The sequence below is a fragment of the Grosmannia clavigera genome (assembly GCF_000143105.1).
Source record: "Grosmannia clavigera kw1407 unplaced genomic scaffold GCSC_144, whole genome shotgun sequence".
NCBI lineage: Eukaryota > Fungi > Ascomycota > Sordariomycetes > Ophiostomatales > Ophiostomataceae > Leptographium > Leptographium clavigerum.
The window spans coordinates 788,340-804,659 of NW_014040797.1; the positions used below are offsets into that span (position 1 = coordinate 788,340).

The 16,320-nt window shown below is 52.1% G+C and overlaps 4 protein-coding genes across 4 annotated transcripts; 3 read left to right on the forward strand and 1 right to left on the reverse strand.

The window, feature by feature from the left end:
- Positions 1–394: 394 nt before the first annotated feature.
- On the reverse strand, positions 395–1,321 carry CMQ_2898 (uncharacterized protein; the record flags this gene model as incomplete). The annotated part of the gene is made up of 1 exon (XM_014316976.1): positions 395–1,321. One exon carries the CDS (start codon positions 1,319–1,321, stop codon positions 395–397), a length of 927 nt encoding a protein of 308 aa, XP_014172451.1.
- A 755-nt stretch (positions 1,322–2,076) lies between these two features.
- Positions 2,077–4,282, forward strand: CMQ_2869 (ATPase, aaa-2; the record flags this gene model as incomplete). Its single annotated transcript, XM_014316947.1, has 2 exons — positions 2,077–2,187; positions 2,240–4,282. 2 exons carry the CDS (start codon positions 2,077–2,079, stop codon positions 4,280–4,282), a joined length of 2,154 nt encoding a protein of 717 aa, XP_014172422.1.
- A 643-nt stretch (positions 4,283–4,925) lies between these two features.
- On the forward strand, positions 4,926–8,891 carry CMQ_2717 (aaa ATPase domain containing protein; the record flags this gene model as incomplete). Its single annotated transcript, XM_014316795.1, has 2 exons — positions 4,926–7,895; positions 8,157–8,891. The coding sequence occupies 2 exons, from the start codon at positions 4,926–4,928 to the stop codon at positions 8,889–8,891; spliced, it is 3,705 nt and encodes a 1,234-aa protein (XP_014172270.1).
- Positions 8,892–14,424: 5,533 nt separating this feature from the next.
- Positions 14,425–15,552, forward strand: CMQ_3047 (DNA-binding protein; the record flags this gene model as incomplete). Its single annotated transcript, XM_014317125.1, has 1 exon — positions 14,425–15,552. The coding sequence occupies one exon, from the start codon at positions 14,425–14,427 to the stop codon at positions 15,550–15,552; it is 1,128 nt and encodes a 375-aa protein (XP_014172600.1).
- Positions 15,553–16,320: the final 768 nt, after the last annotated feature.

A 16,320-nucleotide genomic window follows, 5' to 3' on the forward strand; every position in this document is an offset into this window, starting at 1 on the left:
AATATCTGGCTAGCTAAGTGCTGCGATCTTCGCATTATCTAAAAGGAGCAGCGCAGTGAAGCTCGTAAAAGTCATGAAAGTTACCTTGAAGACGTTCATCCAATAAGGACTCGGATCTCGGTGAGAGATCCAGGCTTGATGCGGTATCACACTGGTATGAACCACCTCACATGGTCCTGCGCATTCTCAAAAGTTATAAGAACAACAGAGACAAGCAAGTAAGGTGAGTGATGAGGTGAGGCTACTGTATAAAGTATATCAGATTGAAACCACGATATTTCTTACACAGAAATCAACTCTGCTCATTTTCTTGAAATACAAAGCAGCAATAGACAGAACAAGGAGGGCCAAGAAAAAGCGAACAAACACACAATATTGAACACGTAAGAATCCACTATTCCGGTCCGGCTGGTATCGTTGCTACTTGTATCATTATCGCTACATTCAACGACCTCTCGTCATCCAACTCTCTCTGTTTGACTTCCAAGTCCTCGACTAGCCGCAGGTTCTCGTCCTTCAGCTCGCGTATTTCCTGTCCGAGCTGCTCACTATTGGCCTTGAAGAAGCGCACTTCTTCCTTCAGCTTTTCAACTGTGCGTCGGTGCTCGCTGATTAAGGCATTATCCTGGCTCGATGCAACAGATTGTTGTGCCTGAGTCTGTGTAGCTGCCAACTTCTCGCAAGTGGTAGCCAGCTCAGCCTCCTGCTTGCTCAGCAGCATGTCTTTGCTTCTCAGGGTGTCCAACAGGTCGTCAATCTGCCGCTGCATCTCAGCCGTGCTGCCGTGGAGCTCAGGCTGAGCATGTCCTCCCCCTACTGGAAGGGTGGTGCCATTCTTGCCACTGTCGCCGGATTGAGCAAGACGGGCCTGGAGGTCGGCACACTCAGACTCCTTGGCTGCGAGTCGGGCCTCAGCGTTGTAAAGCTCCTCCTGGGCGCTGGTAAGCTCCGTCAGCATGTCATCCAGTGCGCGCTGCTCGGCCTCGGCATCGGATTCCAGTATAAAAATCTGAGCCCTGAGGTCTGCGTTCTGGACCTCGAGGCTGACATCTTCCTCGTCAACTGTGTAGCTGTGGCGTTGGCTTTGCAATTGTTGACTTTCCTGCTCGTCGTCATCCTTTTTTTCCCCAATGTTCAGCATCTGATCGTAGAGACCTCCTACGGCCATTGTATAGCCGACGTTGAGTGGCGAGTGTTGCTGGTGCCTTTGGGCACGGGGTGCACCTCTACCGTGACCGGCGACGTAGGCCATAGCAGAGAGAGGGGAGAGAGGGCCACTAATCTTGTCGCTTGAGAATGGAAGCGTCGTTGATGGGGACATGCTTTATCTACTTTTGCGTGAATGTGATTAGCATCGACACAGTAGACATCTAAAAACTGTTCAGACGACTCTTGCTACGCCCAAAATTACCAGTATTTGGCTTGACCTAGTTTGATAGTCACGAATGCTTGACCAGGCAGGTTTCTTGAGTGCTCAATGTCGTAATAGAAACATGTGCCTCTGGTGACGATCCTTGGAGATAAATAAAGTACCAAGCAGTAAAGAGGGCAGCAAACAAGGCGTGGCTCAAGAAAGGCCTGACGGTAGCCTGAAAAAGGCCCGTGAAGGGACCCGAAAAGTGGGCCCGTTGCTCAATTTCACTGCTTCTAAATAAAGCAGCTGCAAATGCAATGCATGAGGGCGCCTGTGACTGCTCAACTTGAATACACCTGAACGAATCATTTCTTTCGAACAAATCTACAGATGATACATGGCCCAGGTCAACCAACAACAAGGCTACATAGTACCAGCCATTGCCCACTACAGGAGCGGCTGGTTATCGTGACCAATAGCAACCCATGGTTGCACCTGTTGGTCAGTTGGCGGAACCTTTCAGAGTATTACTCCGTAAGATTTTTGGTTCACTTGAAGGGGTGCAAGTTTACAATGCACCCCCCTTGGGATGCCTAGACAAAGGTGGGTCGCCTTATATCTGTCTTTGGCTGCAGCTGGCTCATTTCTGTTTGCTTTCCCAATATTTGCACATTGTGTACACATTGTCTGGTGGTAGTGTACAGCAACTTGAGATCAGCATCATGGCAGAAAACCGAAACGCTTTGATTCCAGCTCCTACGATGGACTCACAGTTGGCGTACATCATGAAAGAGTGTGGGTGCGACGAAAAACGAGCGAAAATGCTTCTTGCAGTACGTTCAATTCCACAAATTTCACTGAACCCTGAGCTGACGATTTGAACAGATGAGCAAACAAGACCCTTTGAAAGCAGTCAGCCACCAGAAAAAGTTACTAGCCGTGCTGGCTCGCCAAGGCCACTCTCAAGCCTTACCTACAAATGTGGCGCCGGAGAGCCAGAAAGAGCCTGTGCCATTTCCTATCACTCCTCCAACACCTCCTACCCCTCCTTTTGAGGGAGAAGAGCTAGGCAATTCGGATGACGACAATGTTGCTGCGTCTGTTCAGGATAGGACTGTGGTAGATGCTACTCCAATACCAACAGCCACAATCGCGGCTGAGTCCTCGTTCGAGAAGAAGCCGATGCAGTCAATAGAGGCAACGAAGACACCAGAATGGAACTTTCAGTTACCCCGACTGCCAGAGGAGGATGCCGCTCAAATCCTGAGCATGTCTGAATACGGCGGCGGAACACGAAACTCACAAGGATTGGAAGAAGGAGAAACAGCAGCTTTTGACCTTGGGGAGCTCTGTGCGGGTGTGCAGCAAGGTGCTAGCATCCTAGCCATTCGGACATATCTTCAAGGCTTCCCCAATGCCAACATCGAAGCACGTATCAACGGCACCATCGAGGGCATTCCGTCCGTCTTCTATGCGGTCGAGTCCAACGACCCCGCCATGCTGAGGCTTTGGGCCAGTTATGGTGCTGACGTCTCGGTCATCCACCCTACCTCTGGGACGCCCTTGCTAGCCTATGCTGTCATACTCAGCGAGCTTCTGGACGGACGTGATACTTCGCCTGTGGTAGCCACGTTGCTCAGTCTGGGGGCATCGCCCAAATCGATTCCAGACGCCTTCTATGTGAAGTACAACCGTGATCTGTCTGAAGACGAGCTGCTTCAGAATGTTGATGGTCTCGATGGCGGCAGCGCAAAGATAATCGATGTGTGGAAGTGGTGTAAATCTCCTAGTGTGCGCAAAAAGATGGCACGCACCACAGATCTGACGCAGCGATACTATCTCGACCGGGCGACCAAGCTCAAACGTGCCGGCGTCCGCCACCGCCAGGTTGCTGTCTTGCGCAACGCCGAGGCCATCCTCGGTATACAGTACCACCTGATCGGACAGACGGTCGCAGCCAATCACCTGTTGCGCAAGCTGATGACCTACATCACGGTGCCGAGCAAGCGGCCGCTCGTCCTTGTCTTTGCCGGTCCCAGCGGCCATGGGAAGACGGAGCTGGCGAGGCAGCTGGGCAACCTTCTCGGACTGGCACTGCAGGTGGTCGACTGCACCATCTTCAACGAGGAGAGAGAGATGTTCGGGCCACGGGCTCCGTATGTCGGTTGTGAACGGGGCAGTCCGCTGAACAATTTCATAGCGCACAACGCCGGCCAACGGTCTGTCGTCTTCCTCGACGAATTCGAGAAGGCGTCCAAGAAAATCCACCAGGCGCTTCTTCTGCCCTTTGACAGTGGCGACTACCAGGACCGCCGCTCGCTAGGAAAAGTCGACTGTTCGCGCACGATCTGGATCTTGGCGACCAATGCGCTGGACGAGACCATCCTCCAGTTCTGCAGCGCCCATCCGGCCATCCTTCAGCAGGACTCTGCGGACGTGAACAACGCCACGACAAAGCACCTGACCAAGAAGCTGTCGAAAGAGCTGCGCAGTGCGTTTCTCGACCATTTCGGTGCGCCCATCACAGGCCGCGTGTCCGATTTTATCCCCTTTGTGCCCTTCTCTAAGGGCGAGCAGGCTGTAGTGGCACACAAGTTCCTGCTGGAGCTCGCCGAGAACGTCGCGCAACCGGTCTTGATTCGTCAGGGAGCGGAGCGGGCGCAGCTGCTGGGCAACGTGAGACTACATGTGCGGCATGATGCCAGCGTGTGCGCCCGACTCGCAGAGGCTGAGTACAGCGAAGAGCTCGGTGCACGGAGCCTTCGCAAGGCCGTCGAGCACGTGCAGGACGGTCTCGTCGAGAGCTACCTTGAAGACGATGAGGAGATTGAGGAGGGAGACGGCACTAGTAAGACCGACTTCATCGTCGACGTCAGGGCAGACGAAATTGTGGTTCGCAAACAGGCGACCGAGCAGTGGGTTGAGTAGAGAATGGGATACTATAGGGTTACAATATTCTGCTTGTTTCTTTTGCTCTACGACATACCTTAAATACGATAGCTGACAGCATCACCTAGACAGTAAGACTTGATGCCTAGATGGCATATGATCCTGAAGACGCAGATCCATGTACACTTGAAGCACAGTCCTGTAAAAACAACGGACCGTGTTATGCACTGTCTGGGTCGCTCCAACAGCCAGCCGTTAAAAAAGACCCGCACATGATGGCGTTAGCTAACGTCACCCCAGCCGTGCAGGCTACAACTGCAAACGCTGCCCAGGCAATGGGCGATTAGTAGGCTACCCGCTCCTTCTGTACTTCGCTTGCTTGTTTGGCACGAGAGGGGCCTTATATAATTTCGTATTGCAGCTTCTCTGCCCGTCTGCTTGCCTGTTCTTCACTTTTCAATCTTCTGGCTCTCTGCTCTCGTATCCTCTCGTCCTTAAATGCCCTGGAATTTTGGTTTCATCCCGTCCGCTCTCCCTTCACAAGCTGCTCTACTACAAATTAGTTGCTCTACCACAAATTTGAAAGCCAAAAGGTCACCAATTATCAAATACTTGTTTTTCAAAGCAAAGGCAACACTGGAAACATCTGTTGGTGGCCCAATCAGACTTCCTCTCAGCTTCGATGAGCTACCTTTTAGAGAGGCCTGCCTTGGGGCAGAAGGTTGAGATTGGAACTTTTTACAATGCCTATAACGACACGTTCCAGAGAGCGTCGTTATTCTCTGGAGTCCTGCCCCCCGGCTCGGTAGATTCAACACGTCGCAAGAATACGTCTACAGGCCTGAGCTATATCGATTCTCAAAAGGGACGGCTTGATCTCCTGGGAGTTGATCCTAAATTCGGAGCGAGTATATTCAGTGGTTTGGCTCCTGCTAGGGGATCAGGGGACTGTCTCCACGAACAGCGCAAAGCCATAGGCAGATTTTCCAGCATAGAACATTACGGCGCCTTCCATCATCGGGTGACCACGGTTGAGGATCGATTACAGACCAACAATGCAACTCTGCAAGAGCGCATCGCTGCAACTGTCCCCTTGTTTGCTGATGCCACACACGTTGTCGTCGGGATTGTATGGGGATGCCAGACAGTTATTATTGCTCGATGCGTCAGTGCACGCAAAAATCCGGTCGCTGAAAAAGACGATACATCTCAGGTGGTCAACGACGAGTCACTCGTTCAAGTTATGGCCATGTTTAGAAAAGCTGTGGATGAGCTACAATTTATCCCCGATCCAGATCTACGCGGTTTTCAAGGACAGGGGCTGAAATGCGACATTTCTGCGTACAGCGAAGTCTTCGACAACGGTGGTATGGTCCTGCAAGATTTCAGGGAGGCTTTCAATCTAGTCAAGTTGCTGCCGTCACTCCTCCAACACAACGACACAAACGATGGAAAAGGCGAGCCAGTTCAATACGCCCTACTCCCTATCCAGTCTCTTGGTTCCATTTTTGGACTTCGCGACACTCACCTCCAAGGCCATGATAGAAACCTATTTTCCGTTTCGCACGAGCTTCTCGATACCGTGATGGAGCAATTTGGAGAAGTCGAGACTGTCTGGTGTCGGCTGGTCGACTATGCAAGCTATTTAGCTAAGCACAGACCGTACGTATCACTGGACCAAGTCCAGGACGTGGACGGCACCATCTCGATAGTCAAGATGAAGGCAGAGAAGCTGAAGCAGACATATGCCCCATTTCTTATGCATGCACGGCTGCATGGGCTAGACCGGTTGGCAACAGAGAGTCTTTTAGATGACCTCCAGAAGCTCAAGTCGTCCTGTGTGCAGTTACTAGATCTGGCGGTGGACCAAAACGACAATATCAATTTTTCCAGTGCAGCTGTGAACCACGGGGCAGTCTACATCGGACACAATGATGTCGATTTAGACAAGGTCCTCGGCGCTTGTGCTGCCTCACAACGCGACGTGTACGTGTTCAAATTCAGCCAAGCAGCAATAACAGCCGATAGGCCGGCCTGGGATGCAAATCGTGTCTTGCTTGAAGAGCTTCTTGAGCGGCACACGAAACCGCTCACCGAAGCGGCGATCGTCATTTTAGACTGCGATGCGCTGGGACAACAATTGGATAGGGTACAGATTGCACACTATGAAGGAAAGAGAACGAAAGTGACTCAAGATCTGCTTGAACAGCGGCTGTTTGAGGCTAGTCAGTCCTTTGCACGCTGGACCCCTGGGGCACTCGAATCGGACGATGACATTAGAAAACCCGTGCAGCGACGCATGGTCAAGATTCCATGCCCTAGGACCGGATGCAGCAATTTTACATTGTGCCATTGGATCTGTTCGAATTGTAACGCCCAGATCGAGTTTGGTTACTCTGACGATTATTTCTACTGCGACTGTGGTCGAGCAAAGTTCGATGCATGGCAGTTCAAGTGCAACAGTGCAATCCATGGAAAAACAGCCAAAGGGCGAAAGTCCAAGAAGAAGAAGCCGGTTAACAGTTCAGATGGCTATGTGGCTCCCCAAAACCGAGCTAAGCTACTGTCGAGTCTCAAGAACCTCGAGCAGTCTGACTATATCAACATCCTCATACTGGGCGAAACAGGCGTAGGAAAGTCGACCTTTATCAACTCGCTCGTCAACTACCTCACGTTCGAGACGCTCGAAGAGGCCAAGCGGGCCGAGGAACTGAACTGGGTGATACCGTCATCTTTTTCTATTCAGACCATGGATCGTTCGCAGCCGAACGGGGCCATCAAGGAGCGCAAGATCCAGGTTGGTGTGCGTGACGATGAGAAGGACGGCAGCAAAGGGGCGTCGGCAACGCAGCAAACAGCCGTCTACCCAATCAACGTCGGCTCCAAGACAATTCGGTTGATCGACACTCCCGGGATTGGTGACACGCGCGGCCTGGCCTTTGACAAGAAGAACATGGCCGACATATTGCGCACTCTCAGCAGCTACGAACAGCTGCATGGCGTTCTGATTCTGCTCAAGAGCAACAACTCACGATTGACGGTTACGTTCAATTTCTGCATGCAGGAGCTGTTGACTCACCTCCATCGCAGTGCATCGCGCAACATGGCCTTTGGTTTTACAAACACGCGCATTTCTAACTACAGCCCCGGCGACACGTTCGGTCCGCTGACGTCTCTGTTGGGAAAGCACAAGGATATCGGCATGGCTCTCGAAAACCAAAATACGTTCTGTTTTGACTCGGAGAGCTTCCGCTTCCTTGCAGCATACAAGAAAAACATCTTCATGGAGAACGAAGAGGACTTCCAGCGAAGCTGGAATCATTCGCGAGAAGAGGCCGTGCGTCTGGTTAAGTTTTTCGAGTCGAAGGTCCCCCACGAGGTGAAAAGTACCATGAGCCTAAATGGAACACGGCAGCTGATTGCCGAGCTCACGAAACCGATGACCAACATCTCGCAGACCATCAACACGAACATCAAGGTATGCAGCGACCAGATGGAGGAGCTGCGTGACACGCGGCTGTCTGGCGGAAAGTTATTTGAACGACTACAGGTGCCAAAAGTCCACTTGAAGTCAGTCAAGCTGGACCGCCCGCGCACCGTTTGTCGGAATAAGGATTGTATCGAGTTTCGGGACAATGGCACCGGTGCTGTCGTATGTGTGTACAAGAACCCTTGCCACAGTCCGTGTTATCTCAACAATGTCGAGGTCGATCGTGTCAACTGCCCTGAGCTGATGAGCTGCGCCGCCTTCGGTGATGGGACTGGTTTCTGTTGTCAGGTCGAATGTGGGCATAGTTGGCAAGAGCATCTGCATGTCTACTTTGAACTAGAAGTATGGTCTTCCCCGATTTCTCTAGATGGTCCCTATTTCCCATTAGGTACGTACGGTATGCTAACTTCTTCAAACACACAGGAATATACGGCCCTCGTGACGGACACGGAGGCACGACGACTTTTTGAGCAAAACGAGAGCGACGTCACAGTGAAGCAGGCCGCTATTCAGGACCTCGTGAGCCGCATAGCTGAGTACAAGGAGGAGCATGCAAAGATCCAGCAGTCTGCTGCGCGGTTTGGCATCTTCTTGAAGAAGCATTCCATCACGCCCTACAACGACGCAACGTTGGAGTACCTTGACATGTTGATCCAGGAGGAGGAGCAGAAGGCACGCGTGTCGCGCGACAATACCAAGGTGGGGGATCTGCGCAAGGATTATGCAGCCCACATCGAGCTCGTCAAGACTCTCGAGAACAGTATGGCTGAAGGTACCAGTGGCAGTGTCCAGCTGGACGACATGGATGTTGAAGCCGTCGTACACGAACTGTATGACCTTCCGCACTTTGGCCGAATGCTGCGCGATGTCAAGAACGGTGTCGTTGATGCTCATCAGGCTATCAATCGCGAGCGGCCGCACAAGGTTCGAGGTCGAGCCTCTGCTAGCCGCACAAATCTGCAGAGGCAACCGCCGCCGGCCAGCTTTACCCAGCATGGCCGAACCTGGTCTGAAGTTGCCGCAGAGCCCTCCTATGATTACAGGAGTGGGGATCACATTACCAGACGCAACGTTGGCTACCAGGAATATGTAGGGGGTGGAAGTGCACAATCCTTTGGAAGACAGGTTATGCCTTGGCTACTATCTCGGTTCAGGTGATATGAGACGCAATAGCCCGTCCTCATCAGCTTGTTCTTCGTGCATCAATCGGAAGGGGATATCAGAGACTGTTTGTATGTCATAGATCTGAGATCTATTAAGTGTAATCAGAGGGTGGGCTATAAGTACTATCTGCTTTCTATCTAAAAAGTTGCCGTCGATTCAAACGCATCCCATTTAGTACGGAGTATATCAATCCCTTTAACAAGCGAAGAGTCTTACTCTGTTTTCTACTCTTCATAGAAGCCTCTTCCTGGCAAGAAATATCCATAGTTATGGAAGTTGGCTCTGCACAGACACTGCCGTCCTTGAATCAAGGTTGCGCCAAAGTCTGCGGAGACAGAACCAGGCTGGAAGATGTGTAAGCTACGTTATCTGGAGACAAGGCCGATTGCGTACGCCGACAAGGACATCAAGTCAGATCATGCTAGAAGGTTGCTGGTCCCCTTTTTTAAAAGCGTCTTAAAGGTGAGAGACACCAAAGTGATAATAATAGCCGAGCACCGAGGGTGAAGGAAGACAAAAGGACACAGAGGACATGACAACGTATGGCAGGCCGGAATTAAATTTTTATTTATACACAACATACCAGACATTAAACCAGGGCGTACGAGGCGTTAATCACTTGCAAGGTAATTCGACTCTTTCCGGTGGTTACAAGCAAGCAATGGTGCCACCAGCCGTGAATTGGTCTATTGTGACACAAAAAGGACCCCGCCTGGCGGAAGAGAAACACTGGCAGCTATAAATGCGCACGTTGCCTCTCGTAAAACAATGGACATTGCGCTTACTTCAACTGGTAGCAGTCCCTCCTTCTGGCCCCTGAAAGCTGTGTAAAGCCGTGGCGATGCACGTCTGTCATGATAAAAAGCACTTGCATGGAATCACAAATGAGATAGATAAGGACGAAGAATGAGAGGATTAAAAGACAGGAAAAACTGCTGCGGATGGGTCAGACTCGGGATCCTGTCATTTTCGCGGTCTCTGCCAATGATATTGATTGGCAGATGTGATGTAACTTGTAAGTCTGATTGTCAGGCCACAGCGACAGACGCTTCACGCCAAATTCTTTTCCTATCCAATTACTTGTATCTGTCTCATGTAACCCGTACCAAGTACATAAGCTTGGGTTACAGCGAAACACTTCCCTACGTATGTAACACTCTGACGTACTCAACACCAAAACTCCTCTGCTTCAAGCCTTTCCCGAGTGTCAACAATTGGACTTTGGTGTCCGAACTCGCATTCATGCCCAACCAAAGTATAGTGGGGCAGAGTTTCGTCAGCTTTACCCCTCAGTGAATCCGTCAGACGTCCAAAAATGAGATTTCGAAGATGACGAAGGCGACGTGGCCGACCGCACAGGTTGCATCGCAGACAGCCCAGCCCCTCTAATAAATTTCAATACTTGATGTTTTGATTTCATACCCCATTACTTACTAAGTTCGAGAAGCACAGTCGCAATCAACAACAAAAATCAATTCGAATGTTTCTGAACAAGAATAGAGCTGCTTCGGCGACAGCCAACCCTTTAGTGCCCTGTTTGGACCAAGCAGCCAAAAAGGCGCCGTAATTCTATTTATAAACTAGGTGCTGTGCTTCAACAAAGACCCTGTCTGTCTTCAGTGCCACTCTCGATCCACCACTGCCGCCACGATGGATACGGCGCCGTAAAAGCCAACCGGCAACGGTTAGTGAACATTCTTCGTAACTTTGTCATGGCCACTGTAAGCTATATTATGTTTTTGATCCAATGGTAGTAATCTTCACACAGTTTCTGTCTATTTAAGCTTAAAGGAAATGCTGAAAAAAGAACCGCATGGCTTGCTGTGGGCGGGGAAATTAAGTGGAGGATAGTATGCGCTTACAACTGTAGATTGCTTCCAAACACCACTGTACTGGTAAAGAGAAGAGCCGTTTACCGTCGTAGTCATCAAGGTTTTTATATCAGGCTTACACTTTGCAGGTTCGTAACTTCCAGCTGGGTCTACTTAACGCCTTCACCAGAATGGTGGGGTCCACTCCGTACAAGAAAATGGACTGTGAGGAATCGATTGCACACGATTGGCTTCACGCCAGGGACCCTGACACATATCCCCATCCGACTTCCGACTTCGGTTTGCCCATGTGTAACGAAGGCAATCAGAGCAATTTTCAGAGTCCAAGCTCCTCTACGTTGCACGATCCTTACTTTTGGCATTGAAAATTGTATGCAGCTGGTTGGGTACGAGTTCAAAGAGAAGCCTTTGGCAAATGGGCCCAGGATCCGGGATAATATTGACGGAGTACGGAGTATTAAAGGCAGTCAATCACTGACGCTAGCAATGCTATATTCCATGGTGCGCAACTCGACACTGTAAAAACAATGTCGCTTGATTATTCTCGACTGCAACATTGCCAGCCAGGGTCGTCACGGCTCAATGCGGATGTCGGTCTTTAGTCCCAAACCTTCTGTCCACGGAGATTCGGTCATCACTGTTTGATTTTACTTGTTGGATTGCTATGCTGACCACCTTACGTCTGGGTAGCTTGTCCACTTCAAATCTAATTGTTGCGAGTTTTTGTCTTTTTGAAGCACATTAAATCGTTTGATAAATCCCTCACCACGGGGCTTTTTGTTATTAATTCCCGTGTTGCGAAGCCGGAAAGTTGTTCTCCATACAAAATACTCCGTACGTAAGAGTCAGCACGAGGTGGTGAAGAAAGCGCGTCGGCGTGTCGCTTTGGGACTCTTTGGTATTATGTGATTGGGCTAAATAGTGGGGTACACCGGCCTTTTTAAATTAAACCGTTGCAGAAGTGGGCTTTGACGTGTCGTTTACGCGTTCCCCCTCGCGTTCCCCCTCGCGTTCCCCTCACGTTCCTCACGCGTATTTCTGACGGGTGGTCAGGTTCTTTGATTCCCCGATTCTGGTCGAGTTTTGCATTCAGCACGCAATCGTCTCAGCTCGTACTGACAAGCTCGTGACTCGAAAATCACTGGAAGGGAGCCTCATAGGTGGCCTCATAGCCATAAAAGCCCAGAGAAGGAAAGCGTAACTAAGATTACAAAGACAACAGCAAAAAGTCAAGTTGAATGGATTCCCATCCCACATAAAATCAGGACACAGCCCAACGGTCCAGATAAGCAGAAATGCGGACAACCTGCATGAACAAATGCAGCATACGTGTGCACTATCAGCGGCTAACCCGTCTCAAAGCCTATGGTCCCATCTTCAGATAGGCTTATCAGTCAAAATAAAAGCAAGATGGCGAAACGGTTGGTATAGAAATGAAAGGCAGAACAAGATGGATGCCGTCAGACATCCCTCCTTTCAACGATACAAATATAAAGGAACTAAAGTACGAAAACTCGGTAGAAAGGGGTTGAATACGACTTGAGAATACGAAATTTACGGACGGGCGGATGGGGTCTCAAGTTCCGCAGACTTCCCGTCTCGTCCCTACCGATAGTAAGCACTCACGCGACTGGCAAGCAGACAGAGAGTACGGATCTTTACTTTTTTCATCGTCGCCGCTCTTTGCAGCTTCCGAAAGGGGCGCACTCGTCTTATTGCAAGTAGTGATGGTTGCTGGTGGGAGGACTGCAAGCAAGACACCAGGTCCTCTTGGATTCCAGTTCGGATCTGCTAGCCTGCCTGTACTTCGAGCCAGTAGAGCGAAATAGAAAAAGCACAGATATAAAGATGGTGTGCAGGCGTATAAGGAGCGCGCAGCAGAAGCGTCATGTGAACGAAAACCCATGTCGGGTGTCCCTTGCAGCCAAAGCGACATGGACTACTCCGTACAGGTACTCGTACTAAATGGGGAGGGCCAGTAATTCCCGGCTTGCAGAGAGCTGTCGAAGGGGCAACGAGACACGGATCTGGGGGAGGATCGTAAGGAAAGGGATGGCTGGAAAGCATGAAGTGTTCGTAAATGCAGAAGTAATACCCGGAGCCGACGTGCTTGCTTGAGCCCAACAGAGCTGAAAAGGGAAATGAGAACAGACCGAAAGAGAGAGAGCCGGCTGCAAAAGGGAGAGGGCTGTCTCAGTAGACCAAAGGGACGAGGGAAGCGAGCAAGGGAGGCCAGGTTACCAGGGAACCAGGGATACGAAGACAACGAGGATGGGGCCACTTCGTATGCACATTCACACAGTACGAGTGAGTCGGCAGGGCCAACTGGCAGCACTAAGGAGGACGGGAGCCACCGGGCCATACCGTTCCTGTTGCCAACGGCGCATTTTGGGCGGGCGAGCCATACGGCAGAAGCAAGAGCAGCTTGTGGGCAAGATGGATGAGGTGATAGGTATGATGAAACCGACGACGGCAATGAGAAGCGGAAAGGAGGACAGGGATGGAGAGGGAGCCGGAGTGAAGACAGTTCGTCAGGCGCAGTGAAAACGGGGAACATTGTGCACAGGGAGAGGCAAAGGCATCATAGGATACGAGTACTGATACTGCCAGCCTAACGGTGAGGTGCATATGCAGGTCTCAATGCCTGTTCGTCCGTCTGCAGGGACTATCGGGCCTGGGAACCCTTGCCTTTCTTGGCACCTGCTGTCTCTCTTGTCACTCTCGGTATCCCTTACCAGCTGTACTCCGGGGAGGGAAAAGGAAAAAGGAAAAGAGGACAGGCGGAAGGAGGGAGCGAGACGAGGCAGAGGGGAAAAAGAACGAAAGAAGCAGCAAAGAGAGGCGAGTCGGCAAGAGCTGCGACGGGCAAGCGCTGATGATTAGGGCGCGATGGAACGGTGGGGTCGCCGTGCTTGCCATGGCTGCGCAGACGAGAAGGAGGAGAACTAGGTGATTCTTCCGAGGACCCATGGGTTGCTCGCTACAGCGGCGGGTCTAGCGGGTGGTTTGATGGTCTGCAGCAGCGCCAGGCCTCTGCTAGCCCGCGGTCCTAGCGCTGCAACGGTACAAGCGGCATTCTGCACGGGCGCCGGCCATAGCGGTCAGTTGCTGCCCAGCGTGCCTGCCCATTGGCCCCCAAGGCCGGCTAGTGGTGAATCAGGTGGACACCCCCCTCTGCTTTTTTTACCACTCCTGTCACCTTTTTGCCCAGATTTTGCGACAACCACAATCTTTTTCTTCTTTGCGCCGCGCAACGACGAGTGCCCGTCCCCCCAGTCCTCTTCGACGGTGGATCTCCGACGTCCGTCCTCCCTGCTTGTGTGCCCCGAGAAAACGTGCGGGAGCAGGAAACGAAAAAGGGTGGCCCTGCCTATTAGAGGCGCAAATCGCCATCTCGTTCCCGTCTTCCTCCCTTTCGCTTTCGCTCTCTTCTTCTCTCCCGGACGCCAGCAGCCCTCGCCAAGGGCACGATCTTTTCCAACTCTCTCTCCCTCGCGACCAGCTGCCCTCCATTCCTCGCCGCTCGCCCTTGAATATCAGTCTCCTGCCACCCTTCTCCCTCCTCTCGGTTTCTGCCTCTCTGTTTCCCCAGCCAGTCTCCCAGTTTCTCCCATCTCGTCATTCAGCATTCCTAAGCTTCCCGTCTTTCCAACCTCGCGCATTCCTTGCACGTCAACCCTTCCTGCCTCCCCGTCATGTTTCTCCACGGCTTCGCCTGCGACCAGGCGCATTCCTCTCTAGCTGCCGCTGCTACAACTGCTTCGGCTCCATTCCCTTCTCCGTCTTCTGCAGCTGCACATCCATTCACCCGCGGCCTGCCTACCGGCCTCTTCGCCTCGCCGCCAGCCAGCCCAACACATGCCTCCTCGCTCCACGACGCTGCTGGTGACATCTTCACCACCTGCCGCAGCCTGCAAACCGCCCTCCAGTCGACAGCACCAGCGTCAGCACCGATATCGACGCCATCCGCTGTGCCTTCTTTTCCGCTGACGCCACCTCAGCAGCAACACCGGCACCACGAACAGCTCACGCCTCCCTTCACACATGCACCGCCGCCTTTCAAGCTGCGTCTGCGGCCGCGCAAGGCTGCAGCCACGGTCAGTGCTGATTCAACGAGTACAGACGACTCCGCTGCCGCCGACACCACCACCATCGATGCATACTCTACTGCTGCGCGCAAACGAATCATCAAGCGGATGCCGCTGACGCGCAACCCCAACAAGAGGCTGCGGTCCGTAGACCAAGACCATGACGGCTTCGAGATCAGGGACGACGACATCTTCCCGCAGCCGTCTCTCGCATCGTACCCCTTCGGCAGCCCCTCTCCGTCGCTTGCACAGGCTCCAGCTCTGCTGCCGGCACCATCTCTACAACTCTTTCGCCGATCATCCCACGAGGACATCTTTGCGGTTGCTGCTCCCGTCCCTACTGTCACCGACCCGACAACGCCTCCCCGGCCACAGACACCGCGACGCTCGCGCATTGCCCCCGAAGCGCTTCCGCTGGGACTGGCCCGAAGCGACTTCCACACTCTGCACGCGGACGGCGTCCCGGACGATAGCAGCCGAAGCGCGGCGCCGGTCGAGGTCGAGGTCGACGGCGAGAGCTGGAGCTCCGAAGACGACCGCATGCTAGTAGAGCTGGTGTTGGATAAATTGCAGCTCAGCAAGACGGACTGGCAAGACTGCGCGCGCAGTCTGGGCAAGAAGGACCGCCAAAGCGTCGGTCGCCGGTGGAAGAGCCTCATGCTTGGCGGCGACATCGGCCTGCGACCGGGCGCCCGAAGCAATCGACGGGGTCGGATTCACGCGACGTGGCGCTAAGACAGGTCGTCTTGTGCTTCCCCGTGTCTCTCATTATCATCTTGCTTTTACTCTTCTTCAACCCTATTTCTTGTACTATACCACGACTGCTTTTTCTTGTAATACCACCGGGAAGGTCAGGGGCTACTATCTTACTACGACGGACGATACACAGGTTTGGGGACTCTGCTGCTTATAATCAGCACCGCATGTCCTTTGTTGGGTGTTTTGTGCTTTGCGTGCTTTCTTTGCTTTCTTTGCTGCACCATCTATTACATAGGCTCGTACAGGGACAGAGCACCAGAATATAATGCCCTGAAACCAGATCACCACACGTTGACACAATCCCGCCCAGAAACATGCTGCACGCACACATCTCACCTGCAAGAACATCACTGTTGTGGGTCGTGGCTGCAATCGAGGTGTCAGATTCGTGAAGAAGCAAATTGCACCGGATAGCCGTACAGCCTACACCGGTTATAGCGACACCGTGTACTGCCAGGCTTCTGCGTACAAGTAATCTTACAAAGATGAAAAGAAAACCGGTGAGGTTTTGGCACGGTAATACGTTCCGGGTGCTTGAAAAAGCAGCAGGTTCCCGGTGAAAGACTGTCGTAGCCGGTTTCCCACAGTTTCGGCAGATACCTTTGGCGCCTTCGTCTTTTTCTTTTTTCTTTTTTTTTTTCTTTCTTTTTCGCTCCATCCAGCCCCCTCCTTTTTGCCGTATTTTTTCTGCCTCATGTCTCAAAGTAAGTCAAAGGAAAGAGCCGTCCCCACGGCGACACCGAG